At 41.8% G+C, this 20,659-nt stretch overlaps 4 protein-coding genes across 5 annotated transcripts; 2 read left to right on the forward strand and 2 right to left on the reverse strand.

Annotated features, from left to right (window-relative positions):
- Positions 1 to 1,401: 1,401 nt before the first annotated feature.
- On the forward strand, positions 1,402 to 5,626 carry rnmt (RNA (guanine-7-) methyltransferase). Its single transcript, XM_087787231.1, has 11 exons — positions 1,402 to 1,662; positions 3,411 to 3,493; positions 3,572 to 3,701; positions 3,770 to 3,895; positions 4,112 to 4,224; positions 4,286 to 4,467; positions 4,532 to 4,696; positions 5,061 to 5,178; positions 5,269 to 5,361; positions 5,427 to 5,460; positions 5,523 to 5,626. Exons 1-11 carry the CDS (start codon positions 1,476 to 1,478, stop codon positions 5,558 to 5,560), a joined length of 1,269 nt encoding a protein of 422 aa, XP_087643357.1. The 5' UTR covers positions 1,402 to 1,475; the 3' UTR covers positions 5,561 to 5,626.
- Positions 5,627 to 6,481: 855 nt separating this feature from the next.
- On the forward strand, positions 6,482 to 7,594 carry jtb (jumping translocation breakpoint). 2 transcript variants are annotated; one of them, XM_087787234.1, is made up of 5 exons: positions 6,482 to 6,541; positions 6,811 to 6,934; positions 7,041 to 7,158; positions 7,217 to 7,296; positions 7,366 to 7,594. In XM_087787234.1, exons 2-5 carry the CDS (start codon positions 6,846 to 6,848, stop codon positions 7,520 to 7,522), a joined length of 444 nt encoding a protein of 147 aa, XP_087643360.1. In that variant the 5' UTR covers positions 6,482 to 6,541; positions 6,811 to 6,845; the 3' UTR covers positions 7,523 to 7,594. The 2 variants fall into 2 exon arrangements, with proteins under 2 accessions (XP_087643360.1, XP_087643361.1); XM_087787235.1 differs by having other exon boundaries at positions 6,483 to 6,541; positions 6,814 to 6,934.
- Positions 7,593 to 13,465, reverse strand: cct3 (chaperonin containing TCP1, subunit 3 (gamma)). The gene is made up of 13 exons (XM_087787233.1): positions 13,344 to 13,465; positions 11,363 to 11,475; positions 11,224 to 11,286; positions 11,001 to 11,097; positions 10,742 to 10,859; positions 10,485 to 10,671; positions 10,273 to 10,422; positions 9,581 to 9,713; positions 8,873 to 8,954; positions 8,625 to 8,805; positions 8,321 to 8,566; positions 7,772 to 7,903; positions 7,593 to 7,706 (listed from the first exon to the last, which is right to left on the reverse strand). Exons 1-13 carry the CDS (start codon positions 13,369 to 13,371, stop codon positions 7,623 to 7,625), a joined length of 1,614 nt encoding a protein of 537 aa, XP_087643359.1. The 5' UTR covers positions 13,372 to 13,465; the 3' UTR covers positions 7,593 to 7,622.
- A 530-nt stretch (positions 13,466 to 13,995) lies between these two features.
- LOC148083982 (GON-4-like protein) lies at positions 13,996 to 20,497 on the reverse strand. The gene is made up of 22 exons (XM_087787236.1): positions 20,370 to 20,497; positions 19,680 to 19,823; positions 19,410 to 19,594; positions 19,278 to 19,352; positions 19,150 to 19,200; positions 19,030 to 19,083; positions 18,828 to 18,926; positions 18,633 to 18,725; positions 17,766 to 17,918; positions 17,489 to 17,699; positions 17,327 to 17,428; positions 17,218 to 17,258; positions 17,050 to 17,138; positions 16,799 to 16,976; positions 16,286 to 16,372; positions 16,061 to 16,220; positions 15,767 to 15,917; positions 15,554 to 15,701; positions 15,368 to 15,484; positions 14,434 to 14,987; positions 14,270 to 14,372; positions 13,996 to 14,197 (listed from the first exon to the last, which is right to left on the reverse strand). The coding sequence occupies exons 2-22, from the start codon at positions 19,771 to 19,773 to the stop codon at positions 14,123 to 14,125; spliced, it is 2,820 nt and encodes a 939-aa protein (XP_087643362.1). The 5' UTR covers positions 19,774 to 19,823; positions 20,370 to 20,497; the 3' UTR covers positions 13,996 to 14,122.
- Between the last annotated feature and the right edge of the window lie 162 nt (positions 20,498 to 20,659).

A 20,659-nucleotide genomic window follows, 5' to 3' on the forward strand; every position in this document is an offset into this window, starting at 1 on the left:
TGTGAAAGGTTGTGTGTCTTTTTGTGCTTGTGACGGACTGTCGTCCTGTTCAGACTGTCTCCCACCTCTCGCCTGGAGAAACAGGGATAGCTGGCAGTGGCAGAAAATGTTTATATATATATATATATATATATATATATAATGGAGTTATTTCAATCTATATACAGTTTCTTGAAATATAATCCATCCAGAACTATGATAGAAAGGAAATGATAGAAATGAAATGTGGTTCAACAACCAGTTTATATTGCATGAACGTGTATATAGAGTAAAATAATTCTATTTTCTTTTAGAAAGTTTTTTCATCTTTGTGTTGCAATTAAACATCTGCCCGCTAGATGGCAGCAGTCATTATGTCAACTGAAGCTAAAGGAATAATAAAATCCCGCAAGATCCTGGCTATCAATGAGGACGAGAGGATACAGTCGACTCCGGCAGCTTTTTAAAGCTGATGTTTGGACATATTTTGGTTTCAAGAAAAATGAAAGCAGTTAGGACTTTGTGAAGAGTCATGTGGTCTTAAAATTCTGCAACACCAGAGTCAAGTACTTGACAATACTACAAATATATTCTTGTTCTTGTACAGAATCACAATATATTGTATCGTTGCTCATGTATCATGATACGTATCCTTTCGGAATATTCTTGCCAATACACAGGAAATATTAGTAAGTAAGTAATTTGATGGATTCTACTGACTCCTTCAAGAAACATCTAAAGATTCGTGCAGGCTTTTCCTTGATTTTTCTGGTAACTCCTGTGTTGTTCTCTGTGTTATTGACCTTTTAAGTATATATTTTATTGAGTATTGTTTTGATTGTTTAAGCTATATTAGGGACATTGATGTCTAAATAACAAAGATGATAAATCATTTATTTTAGGGGCATAATTGTGAACATCTACATGTCAGCGTCAGCACTGACATTGCAGGGCCACTGCTCCTGAGGACAATTCTGACTCTGCGGTGTCTTCCTCCATCTCCTTTGTCTCAGCATCACAACAGCTGCTGAACAGATTCAAATGATATAAACACTTGCTTTCTTGTCCTAACACTGGAGGTAGGAGGCAAGAGGATTTTAATGTCAGAACCCATCATCAGAAACCATTGTTTTTTCTCCATCATTAGCTTGACTGTTTCTACTGTGATACATTCATTTAAAATAATATAAATCTAACATTGTGTCAGGATTATTCTTAACAATTGACTTTATTTCCTGCTGCTTCGCATCTGTGAGACGCATAAAGGACTTTCTTATCTTTTCAGATATGTGTGTGGGTGTGTTGCCATGTATTCATTACTTTTGAATGTCCTGGCTTACTTTCAACATAATTCCACCCCCACGTACTGGGTTTCTCCTTCAAACCCGAGTCCTGTGGGTTTTCCCTGCGCTGGTTCTGGAGGATCAGTGTGACATCGGGGGGCTACTGCCCCTGGGATGGCCGTGGTCCAGCAGACTTAATAATGTGACCTTACCATGTTTCAAAGCTTCTCTGGGGTCTCTTTTCACCAACAAAGGGGGTCTTTGACACCGGAACTCCACCCCCAGGTAACCCCTCAGTACCGCGAGCGGCCAGAAGAGGGCAGCAGTGAGCTGCACCAAGAGAACGAGAGGCCGTGTGTGTGTGTGCGCAGGCTCGGTTGTTGCTGGATAAGCTGCTTCGGTGAGTCTCTTTACTACGACCATAAAATTAATTTACCTTTTAAAAAATCTAAAGAGCTGACTCAGGACTACTCCTGTCTTAAATCTAGTTATTCTAGCAGACTATTTGGTTAAATATTCGTCTGCGTTTCTGGGAAGCTAACAGATGTAGCATGTTGCTAAAGCTCCGAGTTGAAGCTGCTAAAAACAAAAACTCCACGTGACGTCACGTGGATATACAAGCTCGGAAGCAGGCATTTTTCATCCTCCAACCTGCATATTACACATGGCTTTTTATATGACATCTCCGTACGTACAACACAAGGGACATTGCAGAAGAGCAAAGCTAAGATGCTAACAGTAAAATATACCCGCTACACGTGTATCTTAAGTACTTACTGTCTTCCAGGCTACTGGGAGGGAGAAGTCCAGTTTAAATGACGTATAATTCATACAGGAATGAGTGAAACGTAAACAATGGTCTTAATGTTATTGTTTGTGACTTTGAAATAGGATTATGGCACAATAGCAAAATACTAATTGCAATAAAATAAAAGTTAAAATGCAAGCGTATTTGCATTTATTTTACATCTAAAACATCCATCTATAACGTTCTTTGAGTTTTTATTTCTGCACCGAAACGTTTTCTGTTTTATGATGTGTATATATTTTGACTGTAGTACAAATGACTTATGAACAGTAATCAACAGTTCCTAATTGAAACCATTTTGAGGACAAGCATTACTCTACTCATATTGTTATAAGATAACTTCATTATTGCGACAGACTGGCGTCCTGTCCAGGGTGTAAGTAAGTAATTTTTATTTGTATAGCGCTTTTCCAGACCAGGGTCACAAAGCGCTTAAACAATCAAAACAATACTCAATAAAGTATATACTTTAAAGGTCAAGATAAAACTGATAACACAACAGGAGTTCCAGAAAATCAAGGAAAAGCCTGAACAAATGAAGCGGAAAGAGAGGAAGATCGTTCCGAAGCTTGCGAGGAACCATCAGTAGATTCTGATCCACAGACCTCAGAGCCCGAGCTGGGGTGTAAGGCTGGATCAGATCAGTGATGTAAGGAGGAGCCTGACCATGAATTGCTCTGAGAGTAAGAACCAGAATTTTAAAGTTGATCCTGAAAGAAACTGGAAGCCAGTGAAGAGTTTTAAGGATCGGAGAAATGTGAGTTCTTCTAGTGGAGCGGGTCAGAATTCTCGCTGTCCCCTGCCTCTCGCCCAGATGAGTCTGGGATAGGCTCCAGTCTCCCCGCAACCCCGACCCCGGGATAAAGCGGTTGTCAATGAATGAATGATAACTTGATTATTTTGTTCATGAAGGGACTGTTCAAGTTCTCGTATTAACGCTGCTGTGACTCGCCTTTGTTTTCATTTGAAAAAGCTACAATTATATTTGTTTGCAAGTAGTTACAACGGTGCTGCAGAAATGCTGGTGTCGTGCACAAAAAAGTTGTCGGTCAACTGAGAGGTGATGTGGAAGAAAACAAAAGATGCATTTAGATGCCATATGGTTAATCAATGATGAAATGAATTGGCATACACGGCTGCCATGTTTGTTCTTCTTATTATTATTTTTTTATGAATTATCGTCTGTATTGCTGTGTGCTAATTGGAAAAACTATTTCCCAAAGAAGACCTCCCGAGGGATCAATAAAGTTCTCTATCTATCTATGTTTCCCCCACTTTAATTGTTGTATATATGAAATGTTGATTCATAAACTACATTGATGTTTTCTCTCACTCAATAGGACAAAAAGAAATGTCAGACACAAGACAGGAAAGAAGGAGAAAACATGAGGGCGATGAAGAGCCCATACCTCATAAAAGACAGGTCGGCTTATTTATACGTTGATTGAATTATTAAGAATGTTTTAAATAACCATATTTTAACCAGCACTCCTATTCGTAGTCAGCCGACCACAGTCAGGCGGTGGCGACGCACTACAATGAGCTCAAGGACGCGGGGCTCGGTGCCCGAAGTCGCAGTCGCATCTTTTACATGAGGAACTTCAACAACTGGCTCAAGAGTGTCCTGATAGGTAGACGGTTCACCAGTGTTGATACTTTACCTTTCTGTTAGCGACACTTACACGGCAGTGCTTCACAGGCGAGATCCTGGACCAGGTTCGGGATGCGGGTGCTCGGCAGGTGTCAGTACTGGATCTTGGTTGCGGGAAGGGTGGTGACCTGTTGAAGTGGAGGAGAGGTGGAATCCATCACCTGGTGTGTGCAGGTAAACCATCCTCTTGTGGGAGGAAAAATACTTGTTTTTTCACATTATTTTGTTGCTTAAGTTCTTCAGTTCTTTCTCTTATATTCATTATATTTCATGGTTGGTAACTCGGTACTAATTTAAGCTTTACTATAGCTGTTTGCCAGGACAATGAATGAATCTGCTACAGCAATGATAGGATGATAGTTTCATGATGTTTTCTTCCGACTCCTGCAGACATCGCCGGTGTGTCCGTAGATCAGTGTCAGGGCCGTTATGAGGACATGCTGCGCCGTAGTCGCCATGAAGACATCTTTAAGGCTCAGTTTATCACGGCTGACTGCACCAAGGTGAGACTTTTGTTTTTGAAATCAAGCCCAGGGATGGATTAATTATGGAGACCACTTACAGGAAGTTCTAGCGGAGAAGCTGGACCCTCCAGGACAGATGTTCGACATCTGCAGCTGTCAGTTTGTGTACCACTACGCGTTTGAGTCGCAGCAAAAGGCAGAACTCATGTTGAGGAACGCCTGCGAGCGGTTGAAACCTGGAGGGTACTTCGTCGGAACAACCCCAGACTCCTATGAGATGGTGTAAGAACCTGGCAACTTTCCATGTTGGTCTTTTGTTCTTGTCTCATTGCTCTTTTGTCCACAGGAAACGTCTAGAAGCGTCTGATTCGTTAGAGTTCGGTAACGAGGTGTTTAATGTCAAGTTTGAAAGTCGAGACTCGTACCCTTTGTTTGGCTGTCGTTACCACTTCCACCTGGAGGAGGTGGTGGATGTTCCAGAGTTCCTCGTCTACTTTCCCCTTTTGGAGCAGTGAGTGATCTCGGCATCAGTGCAGTAGCTAAACCTAAGGACTGTGTGTAATAATCTTATACAATAATCCGTTTACGTAGTTTTTTCAGATTTAAATTTAGCCAGAAAAAAGTTTTTTTTAATACACATTACTTTAAAAGGTAATTTTCATCTTTCTGTTGGGTTATATAATATCAAACAGATCTGCCCAAGGATTCCTCTGACTATAATAAAGTGTCAGAATAATTTAAATAATTGTTCCGTGATAATAAAATGGGGGTGATTTTGTAATTTGTGATCTTTCTTTGCTCATGATAACCATAAAACATAAAAAAATCAGATATCACCACATCTCTGATCTAAACGTACACCCTCTCTCCCACAGAATGGCGAAGCGTTATGGGATGCGTCTGGTCAAAAAGCAGCGATTCTCCGACTTTTTCCAGGAAAAAGTGAAGATTGATCGACACAGAAATCTGATGATGAAAATGGGAGCACTGGAGGTAAGACGGTCCTGGCTATCATTAAGGTTACTCTGGTTCTGTATATATATATATATATATATATTTAATTTTTTTTTCACTACACTACAGCGCTTCCCGTGTGAGGATGGACCTCCACCCAACTCTGTGGAGTACAGCCATGCTGAAAATCACTACGACAACAAAGATAATAAGGCTCCCCTGGTGAGTTTTGCTCAAGCTTCAGAGGTCCAGCCACGAGAGCAAACTAACAATAGATTTTCTTTTAGGGCACACTAAGTCTGTCTGAGTGGGAGGCCACGAGTAAGTTCTGCAGGTTTAGATTAGCTACAGCAATTAAATGTAACATGTCTCTTTGTGTGCAGGTATCTATTTGGTCTTCGTTTTCCAGAAGGATCTCTGATGGTTGTGTGTCTCCTGGTGTTGAAATCTATTTTTGGTTGTTTTTAATAAATAAGATAAAAAGAAATGTGTCCGTTTACTTTTATTATTCGGTTGGAAAGTCACTTGGAAGTTTCATTCTAACAAGATGATTGTTACATTCAGAGCTAAAGAAGAGTTTAACTGATAATTGATATGTGACGGCAGACCTGGCGGCATTAGGGGGTCGGGCCTGTCCCAAGAGTCGGCCTCGTAGGTCAGCCGTGCCCGCCCTGGCAGGAAGCACATTTTGGTATTTTTAAATCAGAGTGGCCAACCCTCTGCTCTGTCCAATGAAGGTAACATGTTGGCCAATTACAGGTGATGTTAATGTACAATGTTTTAGCTCAACTCTTAGTTTATTTTAGTTATTTTCATGTGAGAACACACAACAACGCCAATAGCAATCCGGGATTCATAATATGTTCCTTTATTATCTTCGAGCACATAACACACATCCATCAATGTCAAGAGAACAGCACACCCAAGTGGTCATTAGGTTCCACTACAGTTATTGCTTATAGAGTCAGTAATTGGTTTTGTTTTTCATTATGGACATCCGTAATTGTTTCCGAAAAAATACGCTGACAAGAATGGTGCTTGAGTTTAATAAATGGACACAGCACTAAACTTTGTTTGTTTTGTTTTTTGGGATGAACTGTTACTTTTTAGAAAGGGGGAAATAATTTCTCTGTACTGTGCCAGTAGTCACAGAGCTATTGTTAAGCCTGAAGTAAATCAGTTTAAATTTAAAAAGTTTGCCCCCCTGAAGAAATGTTTTTTCTGCAGCGGGTTCTGTGTGACGGTGTAACAAAGCCAGAATTAGAAAAAACACGCCAGCTCTAAAGTATCTTATTTTGAAGGTTTTAACCGGAAGCTGGGGGTCAACGTTACAGATACTTCCTGTCAGAGAAGATGGCGTCGCATCTGTTAGTAGGCTAACTATTAGCTCTCACCGATAAAGGTAAATAAGTTCCCCTCGTAAATATATTGAAATGTACATTATTCGAAGTAAACGTCAAACAATGATGGGATGCTTTGGTTGATCGACTTTGTTGCTAAATCTTCAGTGAAGTTTAAGATCAGGACCGTTAGTGCTGATGCGTGAAATGTTCTCGAATACAGATTTTTTCATTTAAAATATTCATATCATCGCTGCTTCACGTTGTTTAGAAAACAAACTTGTACATTCCAGTCGCTATCTTGCTATATTTACCTCGTCGGTTCTACCAGCAGGGGTCAGTGTGGCATCCTGCTGTACTTGGTTGATGGAGGGTGGCTGGCGGGTCCCGGTGACCTGCTGTCGACCCCGGGTTCTGCTCCTGCACGCCCTGTTCTGGACTCTCGTCACGCTCAGGTGAGTCTTGACGTCACAGTGGATGTCTGGAGTGTTTGGCTACTTTAGTGTGACTTAAATAAATTGGCTCATGCTCTTCTAAAAAACCCTTGTTTTGGTGCTTCAGGGTGTTTGGGTCGGTGCTGCTCAGCGAGGACAAATCGGAGGGTCCGGTCGCTCCGTGTTGGCTGTTGGAGGAATTCGTGGTGACGACCGAGTGTTCGCAGTGTAACGCCTTCCAGTCGGTGAGAGCAGCGACATGTTCCTGGCGTGTCTCATCACACTAAACACTCTGTTCAACAGAAGAGCTGGTCGTCATGCGAGGCCACTGGCTACGTGGAGCGGGTCAACTGTACCAGGTCCAACCGTGAAGAGTACAAGAGGTGAGACTTGATGGGAGTTCATGGGGTAAGAGTTTATGACCGTCTAACTTTTGATGCGATGTTCTGCAGCTGTCGCTCATCTCTGCTGGATGACCGTCTCTTCTGGCGGTTCGAGTCCATTCTGTTGGTGATGACAGTCGTCTTCGCCTTCTTGGTGGTCACGCGTCAGCGGCGTCTGGACCGACTGGCCTCGGAGAAAGTCAGACGCCAGATAGAGTCCATCTGATCGAGCATTCCTGAGCCATCACCCCCCCCTTTTGTCACAAGTTTATAAATGTACATAAAAGAGACGACTGTTGAGCGTGTTGAGCAATATTTTATTGATTCTACTCGTCTCCTCCGGCCTGCTGACCTTTATCCTTCTTGTGACCGGAGATGATGTCATCAATGCGCAGCAGCAAGATGGCGGTCTGAAAACAAAAACGGGTTTAGAATGTTTGCGAATGCGAGTCAGTCAGTGAGCTTGTGCACAGACCTCCACAGCGGTCTTGTAGGTCTGGACTTTCACTGCGAGAGGGTCAAATATTCCTGCAATGGTTGTGTCGACCAGTGTACCCGTCTCGCCCTCTACGCCCCAGTTGAGACCGTCGTCTTGTGCGTGCTTGGCCTGCAAAAGGAGATCAACTGTCACACATCAACCTACTAGTGGTGAAAACATCGGCACGCTGATACACACACTATCGAGTATTATTCTTTTGGCTACAACATTTTCTTTATAACATCCAATTAAACTTCCATTATTATGTCTGAGTCTACGTCTTCCTCAGCTAAAAGAAAATTTAAAATCCTGCGAAATCCCGGCGATGACTGAGGACGAGAGGATACAGTTGACTACAGCAGTTTTAATGCTGATTGGGCATTTTTCCAAGACTAATGAAAGCACGACTTTGTCAAGAGTCATGTAGTCTGTAAATTCTGCAACACCAGGGTCCAGTAGTCGGGCAATACTACAAATATATACTTGTTCCTACAGTATCGCAAATACAATTGTACAACAATGTCAGATTCTTGCCACACAACATACCCGCAGTGATGTCAGCACTCTGATAATTGAAGCTCCACAGTTCTGAATCAGGGTTCTGGGAATGACCTCCAGGGCCTGGGCCACGGCCCGGTACGGCCACTGTTCAACTCCCTTCAGGGCGCAGGATTTCTCCATCAGGCGCTTGGAAACCGCCATCTCGGCAGCGCCCCCACCGGGCAGCAGACGGGGCTCCAGTAGCACGTTACGGCAGACCTGCATGGCGTCCTGAAGGTTTCGCTCCACTTCCTGTGAAGAGCTGCGGGTGAGACACCGAAGCATGATGGACAAAAATCTGCCGACTCACCGCCAGGATTTCTTTGCTGGCACCGCGCAGCAGGATGGTACAGGCTTTTGGGTCTTTGCACTCAGTAACAAAGGTGAAATACTCGTCCCCGATCTTCTTCACCTCGAACAGGCCGGCTCCTGTGCCGACGTCCTCGTCCTGGAGCTCGTCTGTGCGGCTGACGATGCGAGCCCCGCACGCCCTGCAGACCAGCATGTTGGTGTGAGAGCTGAGCTTCTGTGTGGGGGGGGGGGTGTGTGCTTCTTTACCTTGCGATGCGGTTACAGTCGGTCTTCCTGATGCGACGGATGGCGGTGATGTTCGCCTTCACCAGGTAGTGCTGAGCCAGATCTACAATTTGACATTTGATTATCCAACTGAGCCACAGGACACTCAGTGTATGAAATGATATCAGAGACATCAAAATATTTAATAGTTTAATTAAACATTTCTAGTGTTTTTATCTAAGAAGACAAAGTAAAGCATTGACTGCAATTGAATTGAATCAGTTCTATATAGAGTTACATTTGTTTTAAATGTATTAATTTTTTGTATTACATAAACTTGTAGCCTTTTAATTTCATATAAATGTGTTAGTAAAAAAAAGTGCCACCACACAATATTGAATTGAAAAGGCTACAAATAAAGAATAAGATGAAGTCAATCTAATAAAAAATATGTGAGTATCTATGAGTAAAGAAAATGTATTTCAATTTTAAGAATATCAGAACATCATACTAAATAAAAACATTCCTTCATCTTGTACTGACTCAAATAATTTATGAAAAACACATTCTACCTTTTTATACAGAAATTGACTTAAATTATTAAAAAAAAGAAAATAACTATAATGAAATGCAATGTTTCAACATGTTAAATGAAACCATCAAATATTCTGATAGCAGTGATTATTTCCATATTTATGCTTTTAGAACCATGTTCCAAAACTACTGAGAAGCTGGGAGAATAAAACCTACCAGAGATTCCCTTCTCAGTGAAGATCACGTCAGGCTTGAGACGGATCACGTCCTCGCAGATCTGCTGGATGTAGTCCTCTTCCATCTGCAGGATGCGGGAGAAATCCTCCTCCTTGCTGATCTCAATGTCCGTCTGTCTTACAACAAAGACACGTTTAGAAAACTATAATTTGTAACTACATGATTCCAAAGTCAAAATTGATCCTATATATCATAATTTTACATCTGAAATATTTTTATAATTAAATACGTAATCAAGTATTGGATTTCATGAATATTTAACAATAACCAAATGTTTACTTTTACACAGGATCGACATGGTGAGCCCCGCTGAGACATGTCAAAATCAAACACAAGGGCCCACAATCCTTTAAATTACCAGGAAGTGCGTGTCTGATTATAATCTAGCCTTTTATTATCCTTGTTTTCTCTCCATCAAACACTAGGAAATCCCTTTTAGATTTCAGTTGAACGTTTATTAGAATGACATAATTGTTGACATCTATGATCTTATCATCTTATCTTAAACAGTGGCATCTTTATAGAACACCAACATGAACCTTATCTACTTTTGAGATTCACATTCTGGAATACAACTACAAACTACTTGGCAGGCCAGATTTGATCCTCAAGAGGTTTATTTGATACAAGAGGTTTATCATGTTAATGTTGAGTGAGTGGGAGCACGTCACCTGGCTCTCGCCCTTCTTGTACTCCAAAGAACAGTCCAGCAGGATGATCCTGGGGTTCTTGACCAGACGCTTCATCTTGGAGTGAGTCACATCTTTGTTCACCATCACTCCGCTCAGAACTTTGGAGTCCTCCATGAACCCACCAGGAACCTGAACAACACAATGTCAGTCAGACTGACTCCACATGCAGCCCCACGTCAACTCTCACACACCTTCTCCACTTTGGCGTAGTTCTTGATGTCGATCTCTCTGCGTCCGTGTCGGTCCTGTGCGACGGTCAGGACAGCGTCCAGGGCGATGCTGCAGGCCAGCTCTGACCAGCGGCTCAGTGCTTTGGTGTTGATGGCGGAGCGGATGATCTGCAACATGTGGGGACGATCTGAGGGGTCCAGAGGAGTGCTAGGGGAGACGGAAGGTTTAAAAAGGACGGCACTCAAGACATCAACATCATGTAAGGCAAAACCATCACCTTATTTCAGTCAGTGTCTCCAGCATGTCATCCAGTGCTTGTCTGTAGGCTCCTATGATGACGGTGGGATGCATCTGCTGCTCCAGAAACTGTTCTGCTGCGGACAACATCTCGCCCGCTGACACAGAGACACGACTGATTATAACCAGAGGTAATATAGTAAACAATCAGGGAATTAAAAACAAAACCTTCAGTTAAGTTGAGAAGTTTAATCAGCCTCATTTACACCCACAACCCACCAATTTAAACCCCCACTCACCCAGGATGATGACTGACGTGGTTCCGTCTCCCACCTCTTCATCCTGTGTGCGACTGATTTCAATCATAGACTTGGCGGCCGGATGCTGCACCTGGATCTGTTGCACAGACGATGTCAAGATGGGTGTTAGCTATATCATCACTGGTTGATTTAATAAAGATTGTGGCAACAGAGACAAGAATCTTTATCGGCAGGAAGGAGTCAACAATGGAATTAAAGTCACCTCTCGCAGGATGGCGTTTCCATCGTTAGTCATGACGATTCCACCAGTGGGATCCAGAAGCATCTGCACATGAGCAGAGACGAGTCATTTAAAAAGAGGCTCATGTTAGCACTGACACACACAGAGGTTCTCCTCGCACCTTCATCATGGCCCGAGGGCCAAGGCATGTCCGGATGACATCAGCAATGGCCTTGGCAGCAGTGATGTTGCCGACCTGGACCTTTCGACCAGACTCCCTCTTTATGTTCTGGTCTGCGGAGAAGAAGAAGTAGAAGAACATAAGTAAGTAAGTAATTTTTATTTATATAGCGCTTTTCCAGACTAGGGTCACAAAGCGCTTAAACAATCAAAACAATATTCAATAAAGTCTATACTTTAAAGGTCAAGATAAAACTGATAACTCGACAGGAGTTCCAGATAATCAAGGAAAAGCCTGAACAAATAGAAACGCCTCTCTATTGGTAACTCCTACCCAAATTAAAACTCTTTAAGATTACTTTTATGCGATTCATATTTATGACCAAGTAGTCATTATGAGACTTCAAAGACTATACTAGGATTGTTCTTACTTTAATAAAATCCAATAATATCAACATCGGAAAACAGGTCATATGATAAATTAATTCAAAGAGCCTTTAGAAACACATATAGAATAAACTACAATATTCAAAACTCCCCAAAAACCTCACTCAAGATACAGAGGAGGTCATTGCCAACACGTGTATCACAAACATTATTAGATGATAGATAAGCTTTATTAATCCCTCTGGAGATCTCCTTCATGATATGACCATTTCTTAAACCTTTTCATGGATGAAAATCAAAAGACATGACAAATTATTTAACAAAAATGTTTTACAGTAAACTTCAAATGTTGAGTTAAAGTCAATTTAAAATAAACTTCACAAGTAGTTGAAATAAAATGGACAAGTCATCTGTGGTTAAGACAGTTGTCAATCGGTCTAAACAAAGTGTTTTTACTTGCATTATGGATACAAGATTGTTTTGGGAATGTTTTTGGAAATTACCAGGGAAGTGTTGCCGTCTTTTATTATAAATACATACTTTTGATACAAGATAGTCCTTTATTCAAACAAGATATACTATGATAACAGATCCATTCATTCATTCATTTTACAATATTTGATTAAAAATAAATGCATTTCGCTAAACTGCGGATGGTTTAAGGCGATTATCTAAATTCCTTCCCATCCTTTTAGTGCCATGATCATTAATATATCTCTTAAATTAAAACACTGACTGTGTGTAAATATGGACTGACAAGAATGACTTTGTGATTAAAATGCAGCTGCGTTGGGTCTCAAAATAAATGAAGGCGGTAACAAATTGGATTTTGTTTATAGGGTGAGATGCTGCAAATGTGGAGCATAATGGGATAACTTTATGGCAGAACACCCCACCCCCAAAAAAATTAAAACCTTGTGATTTAATGAACAGAGAGACGCCCTACCACAGACACACCCACCACCAGTGCAGAGATCCGAGTCAACCCAACAAAAGCAAAGAGTTGACGTTTTAATGCAACGTCCAGTTGAATTACGCATCATTATAAGACATAATAGAAGATGACGCCATGTTTGTAGTTCAAATAATGTCAAGTCATGTCAAAATGATTTATTAAAATATATATACAGCGTATATATTTATATACATATCCTTTTCATATTAACTAACCGATTAGGTTGCCAGAACAAAATTAGTCGCTTTTCTTTTTTAGTTAATGCATTCCTTTATTAGGACCGTTAGCTCTTAGTGTAAATGTTAGCATAGCATTCTAGAGAGATGCTAGCACGTGGTTGAGTGTTTCGAGAACGAACCACACATTTTGGCATTATTTGTTTCACAAGCCTGTTGTGGTTTTAACAACTAGTGCCAGATTCGAACTGGATGAACTTCAACGCGCTCGTCATTCTACAGAAACACTGTTAATACGAGCCGACAGCGGCTATGCTAACACCCGGCAAGTCTGTCTGGACCAATTCCAGGCGTGTAAGGAAGCTGAACGAGCAATTGGTGTAGATCGCTCGGAGTATGTTATTATCCGCCATTAAACTATACAAGCCTGCTCCTCTCTTAAAAACCCTTTCTCGTGTACTTACTCAAAACGAGCACTTGCTGTCCGAGCATCTTGTCCGCATGTAGTTTCTGAGCTGGAAGCTTCGGGAAGAAAGTAAAATGGCGGATGCTGCTATTGCACCAATCACGTAAGACTATTAATGTGATTGACAGATCCTGCGACTAATCAGACATCAGGGCGAGGTTTCTACTTTTAAGGCAGAAAATCATGACGTTGTTATAAAAATGTAAAAATATTTTCATAAAATGATAGTTCCGTTAAAGGGTCGATTGCAAGTCTCAAAAAACTCCTTAGATACGTACACAAAAGAAAACGGAAATAGGTTATTTGTCTTTGTCTTACACAAAGAATACAAAGCGGACACTTTTAACTGAGACACAACAAATGTCCTCGCCCTTTATAGAAAACTAAATCTCGTGTTTAATCCAAACCCTAATATCCCATGATGTATATTACGTTTTATGTATAACAGAAATAATTATGGCACATGTCCCTTATTATCTATTATTTTTATTATTAAATTCCGTTTGTTTTTAAAAAAACTGAATAAACATTTCTTCATGGCTGATAAAGAATATCTTTATATTGCTTTTGCCTCTGTTCCCAAACATTGGAAATATTCCATATTCAATGTCAAACATTCTAGAAATAATTGAAAAAATAAAATAGCCATCCACGGCACAAGTCATTGCAGTTTATTTTAAAAAAATAAATAAAAGGGATGCATGATGGCTGTCTATGTAGTCTGTAGCCCCTCCTTGGTCAGTGTCTTTTAGGAATCACCCTCTGATGGAAAGGTTGTCAGTCTGGCTCTGCCTTTTTTTGGACATTGGTGGAGTGGAAAAGAAGGATGAGGTCATGAAATCTGACTTTCACCTGGTTAAAGTAAAAGAAAAGACACAAGTTGTTAATGCATTATCAACATGTCATCATCAGTCCTCCACCAACCTGATGAGTCGATTTCTTCTCAAGCATACAAGAAATCTTCCTAAAAGTCTTTTGATTGGCTCCCTCCCTCTGACAGGAAGTCAGGATCAGGCGATCATCCTCCCTGAAAGATGAGTCGTATTTTAGTCGACGCCTGTGTAAATGTGTGGCCATGTTGTTCTGACCGTGTCCAGAGAACCAGCTTCTCTCCGTTGGACCCAGTCGTGACATTCTTGGCGCAGAGATTCCTAGCTCTTCTTTCCTGGCCTGACTGGTCACGTGACCATTCCGTCTCTTCCACAGGAGAATTGGGGCCAGAGCTTAGTGAAGATTCTGAGAGTGCAAGTTGAATATCCTCCACTTCCTCTTCTTGTTCCGTCTCACAACTACCGTCAACGGCGTCCACCTGTGACTCCTTCTCGTGTTCGAGCTCGTTCACTTCATGTCCCTCAACACCGATGACATCATCACCAGATGGTGGGAGTGACGCCATCTGTCCGTCAGGGTGTGGTGAGGCTGCAAGACCAGGTACCAGGACGAATCCAATTTTCTTGAAGCGGAGGTGGACGGGGAGGCGGGGTGGGTACTGGGTCCCGCGGGGAAAGTTGCAGGAGCGGACCGAACGCAACAGAGTTCGCTGATGTCCCCGTAAGGAGGTGCGACAGGCAGGGGGTTTGACCACAGAGGGGGGGTCAGAGTTGTACAACTTGATGAAAGAGTAGATGACAGGCACGCTTCTCTGTAAAGAGCAGAAATGACTTTAGTTTAACTATTATTATGCACCTGTACTACTTGTTTATTGATGTTGATATATTTATCATTCTTCTATTTAATTTTTTTTTTTTTTTAATACGTACCTATTGTTTAATCTAAAGTATATGTATGTTTAATGTCTCTTGTGAACTGCTGTAAAAACTCAAATGTCCCCACTGTGGGAAGAAAATCAATATGTCTTATTAAATATGAAGTAAATATTCTTCTTGAGAAAGACAACAGTAAGAGACAGATACTATTAGAAATTGGCTTCTTAAACTAGTATTATTGCATATAAATCACGGATAACTGATTACATCAAAAAATAATTAAAAAAAGCTAGTTTCTCATGCATACTGGACCTACCTGGAGCCACAGTGGGAGAAACGTGAAATCCCTCTCTACTGGGGGGCGACACTCTGTTGCGGCCACACGTCGACAAGCTACTGGCATCGAACCCACCACCCGCTGACACTTGAAGAGCTGAAGAGAGAGAAGGTCATTTAGTTCATCTTTGGTTTGTCAGGAGTTCTGGACGAGGTCCAACGTTACCTTGACGATATTGTTGTCGGCTCCTGGACGGCAACACTGTAGCAGCCGCCGTCGGATCTGAATGGCAGACTTGCGGAGCAAAAACTGGGCCACGAGTTTAACCGGATCTGAAGACCCATCCATGTTCCTCAGCCCTAGAACAAGTAGACTAAATCGACAACAAAAGGGTGTTTAGTTATGGATCGTCATCCAAGCTTCCTAAGTGCGTCTTACCAGTCTTCAGCTGGAGTAAAGGCAGTGGTCCTGCGTGGGCAATAGAGTTCTGGGTCCAGGCTGACTCGGGGCAGCATCTCGGGGTACATGAACACTGGACGGGTAGCAAAGATCCAGGCGAGCTGGGCTGGCAGAGTTGGAAAACATCGCTCTACAAACAAGTACACAAAGGTATCAGTGAAGAAGGTGAAGCTTAAATAGATACTTTGTTGATCCAACAGAGAGGAATTTAGATTTTTAGCAGCATCCAATTACAAAGAGAATACAAATGTGTGTGCATGCAAGCACACTTACTGTATCCACGGGCATCACACGGGTATTTACGGCTGTGGATGGGCAGTGGTTTTGTCTCAAGTTCATCCAGAATCTGCAGCGCCCCCTGAAGGTTTGCCGATCGGAACACACTTTTTAGTCCCATCGTCTCACTCCTGCGAGCCAATAACTCTAACTCAAGCTGAAGGAGAAGGAGAGACAAGTTCAGGACCAGGAACACTGATCTGTGTGTGTTTCTGTGTTTACCAGGAATTGTTTGGTGGTCTGAGCTTCACTCTGAAGTTGAGTTACTGATGACGTCAGCAAGTAAACTTGAGTCAACAACTGCACATGCTGAGAGAAAAAAAAAAATGTATTAAGGCTGTATAGATGTTCTCTCTCTCTCATATATATATATGTATATGTATATATATATATATATATATATATATATATATCATAGTTCTTTTATGTTTTGTATTTCAATAAAATAATTTACAAAATAAAATAAAACTGCAGCCATCATCATGCAGTAAACAATAAAATTTACAATGAACATACATTTACAGCGTTTGCTTCGGGCTGCTAGCACGTCCTCTACAGCTAAAGGAACAATGAAATCTGGCAAGATTCTGGCAACGACTGAGGATGAGAGGATACAGTACACTCCAGCAGGTTTGAAAGCTTATATCATCGTCACACCTGTATCGCGATTCGTATTGTACCCCTGAGGAGTGTGTGTGTGTGTGTGTCCATGTTTGCGTGGATGTTTGTCTTCACCTGTTGCAGATGCTGCTGCAGAGTGTTCATCTGCAAGGACTTCAGGGTAAGCGTGTAGGGTTCTTGTGCATCTGAAGGACAGAATGTGTCTGTATCTTGTCCTTTATAAATCAAAGTCAGCTGCTGCTTCACTGTGTGGACCTCTGTTATTGGTTCCTCATCGTGACATTTATTGGTCCTGCAACACACCACGGTTCAGTTGTTAATCCAGCTCAATCTACACTGACATGTTGGTCACGTGATCAACCTACATGGCAAAGCCTTCTTCAGGTAGAGTTGTGTTTTCATCAGTATGCACTTCTTCTTCATCCACATCCTGTCCAGATATGTTGTCTTTTAACTAGAACACAAACACAGTAAGATAAATGCATGCGTGTATGTGAGAAAGAATATAGTTGCACAGTGAGTGTGAGCTTCACCGTTTCAAACAGCTCCTCCATTAGTTCATTCAGTTCCTTCTCTGAAAAATACAAGACCCTGCGATGTCACCGTGACTGTTTTAAAGACACTCAAACCTGCAGTACTGACTGGTGACGCGGACTGCCTTGTCATCCCGGTAATCCTCCTGATCGGGTTCATCAACGTCCGACAGGAAGTTGTACTCCGGGTCGTCGTCATCGTCGCACTCGTCTGGGCGAGACAAGGGTTGTTGAGCCAACAGAGCCTTGTGGGTCTGAACCTACACCTCACCTTCATTGTCCACGTGAGAGGTCATTAGTCCTCTCAGCCAGTCGGTCCACTCCGGGTCTTCCGGGGCATGGTTGGAGTCGTACATGTCTGGAGTGATGTCGGGGGCTTGGAGCTCCGCCTCCAGCTGGTCAAGAGGAACGTTGCGCAGCGGACGTTTGGATCTGGTCCGGTAAGCCATCAGACCCACACTACTGGGAGGCTCAGAGAGCGGCTGCGGGAGAACCAGCAGAGACTTGTAAGAGTCAAGTAAAAATCACATTTCCACGCACGGTTCTACCTGATACGGGTCAGAACACACTGCCAGCTCCTCTTCAACTGCATGGAGCTTCTCTAGGAACAGGCTGTCAGTCATTGGCTTCGGAGGCAGAGCTTTGGGAGGTGGAGGTGGACCCATGGAGACCGAACTCAGTCGCCGACGTCGTCGTGACGACTGTTGAATAAAAGAGTGAGAAGTACTCGATCACATTTTTGAAAGTGAAAAATGAAATGATAAAGCGATGAAATAGAGGTTTAGTTATTTAAAAACCCATCATTATGCCTGTGCATGACATCAATTTTTTTCTATATACAGCTTTTTAAATTGCACCAATCATGATTACGTACACATGAATATTCTTTGAATATGGACAGTTCTACTGCATAAGAACTGCAGGCTGCTCTCCATAATGTCATGTAAAAAAGTGCAAATCTACAATTCTTTGCTTTTAAGAACGGGGATTTGGATATTCTAGAGAGGATAAACCTTTGAGGAGTTACAGTAAATTTAGTGGTAGTAAATAAGTAACTAATCTGGTTATAAGAAGACTTCTCTAGATAATAACACAATAATAAAAAATAATATAAATACATTTATTTTAAGGCGCCCTCACATCACTCAGTGGTTCTGTACAGACAGGTAAAATAGCCACAGGAAACAACAGTAAAACAGTATTCAAAAGTTAAGAGATACTGTATATAATAAGTTAAAGACTATCTTTTAAAAGGGAAAACTACAAAACGTCAAGTGGAAATAGTGCGATTATTATTTCTGTTACAAACCAAAAGAGCACTTGGTAACAAAAGAGCTGCTGAAAGGTTGAGTGATGATCTATGAGGCGTCTCATACAAGAGTGTTTCTAGTCATACTCTGAAGACAACCTAGTACCTGCCAGGGACTGCAGCTGTCTTCATCCACTCGATGCAAGCTTCTTCCTCGCGGCGACGAGGCGGTGCTCTCCATATCGCTCTCCTGCAGCGTCTGTCGGTAGTCAGAGTTATTTATTTTATTTCAATCAACAGGAACCTACGAGGAATACAACCCATCAGTAGGTACGTTTGTGTACTTAAGCTGCAGACTCACGTCTTCCGCCGTCTCATCGTCTTCTTCCTCGTCTGGGCGATACTCTTCATCTTCAGATGAGTCTTCGTCAGGCAGCGAGATGTCAATGAACTGAGGTTGCTAAAAGAAAAGAAAATTTAAATTATGTGATTCAGACAGGTCTTTGTATAGACTTTTCATCCAGCCCACAATACAAATCTTTGTTGCCTCTCTCTCTAGATACCTTGATGGCATCATCACTCTTCTTGATAGGAGAAAGGTTCCAGGTAGGAATCACCTGCAGGATGATTAACAGTTGTCAGGATCTTAAACAACTGATCACATTATTCAAAGGTTTTCTCACCACTCCACTCTCGACAACCTCTTTGAACTTTGACCTTGTCATTTTTGGTTCCTATTAATCAAAACGTTAAAAACAATAATTACACGAAGTGAACTGATGCAACCGATGGACATGTGAAGGGAACTTACAAACGGGGGCGTGGCTTCTGTCTCGTTAATTGCCGCCTTCATCATGGCGACCACATGCTCATTGGTTATAACCTCCTGGTAAGGGGTCAAAGGTCAGCACACGTGTGAACAGTGTTTACCATTTAAACTCACGTGGATGATGTTGCGCACGTTGACACTGCTCAAGTGGAGCTGTCTGGACTTGGTCTCCAGTGATTGGTCCAGCTCCATGTCAATGACTCCAGCAGCTTCACCAGCTAGTTCGTCCTTCTCACATTGCTGCCTGCGCCTCTTTTTTGCAACTCTCACCTGCACGGTCTCAGGCAGGGTTTCATCGTCTAAAGATTTTTAGATTACACATGATTACACCTTCTCTCATTTATCTGTGTGTGTGTGTGTGTGTGTGTGTGTGTGTGTTCATACCAAAGGGAATGACAAGACTTGAGTTGGCAAAGTCATTCTCAAGCTCCTCGCCAGGCTCTGCGGCCAGATCTAGGTCTTTATCTTCACAATTCATACTCCGGCCTCAAGAGGCGCTCCTGCACAGATGATTAACTGCACTCCCACCTGCAACACAAAAACATTCGTTAGATTGGGTCAGATCTCCATTTATGTAATAATATTGACCATTAAAAGATCACAGTTAATGCACACTGTATAGTTCCAAAGTCTGTATTGAAATAATGTTCATGTTCGGTTGATGTTGAATTGTCCCAACAGACTCGCCGTAGACATTCAAGATGGCGGTATTTCAATATATTTCGAATACTTTTATCAAAGATATGTTCAGGACCCCGTGACGAGTGGCATTTAACGAATCCTTTCAGGAGTCAATACAGACGGAAACTCTTGCATGAGAAACTTCTGTTTGAAGCAAAGAACGTTCAGCTAATACATTAAACTGTCATGCATCGATAATGTAGTCACTTAAACCAGCAGTTGCAGTAACAGTTAGATAAACTTGCAAAGCCAGACACACTCGATCGCTCTCCATCTTCAACAAAAGGGTTTGTTTTTCTCTGAACTATTTTTCAATGGTTTTTGGGGCAGACTTTAGCAGCAGCAGCTAGCTTAACACAGTTTAGCCGTTTTTCGATTCTACCATCCACGAACCTTTGGGTTGATACCTCCATCTGTTCCCCTTAGACACGGACATGAGATCCAGTCGATCAATAGTTAGATGTAGTTTATGTTATTCCTCTTTGACTGGAACATAAACTCGGTTTCCCCGCCAGTCAGTAAACAAAACCCCACAAGCGCGACAATGACGTAACTTCCGGTTTGCTGAGCGTTTTTCCAATCCTATATATATATATATTATATATATATATATATATATTATATATATATATATTATATATATATATATATATATATTATATATATATATATATATATTATAT

This window comes from Callionymus lyra, chromosome 3, assembly GCF_982586985.1.
Source record: "Callionymus lyra chromosome 3, fCalLyr1.hap1.1, whole genome shotgun sequence".
Taxonomy (NCBI): domain Eukaryota; kingdom Metazoa; phylum Chordata; class Actinopteri; order Syngnathiformes; family Callionymidae; genus Callionymus; species Callionymus lyra.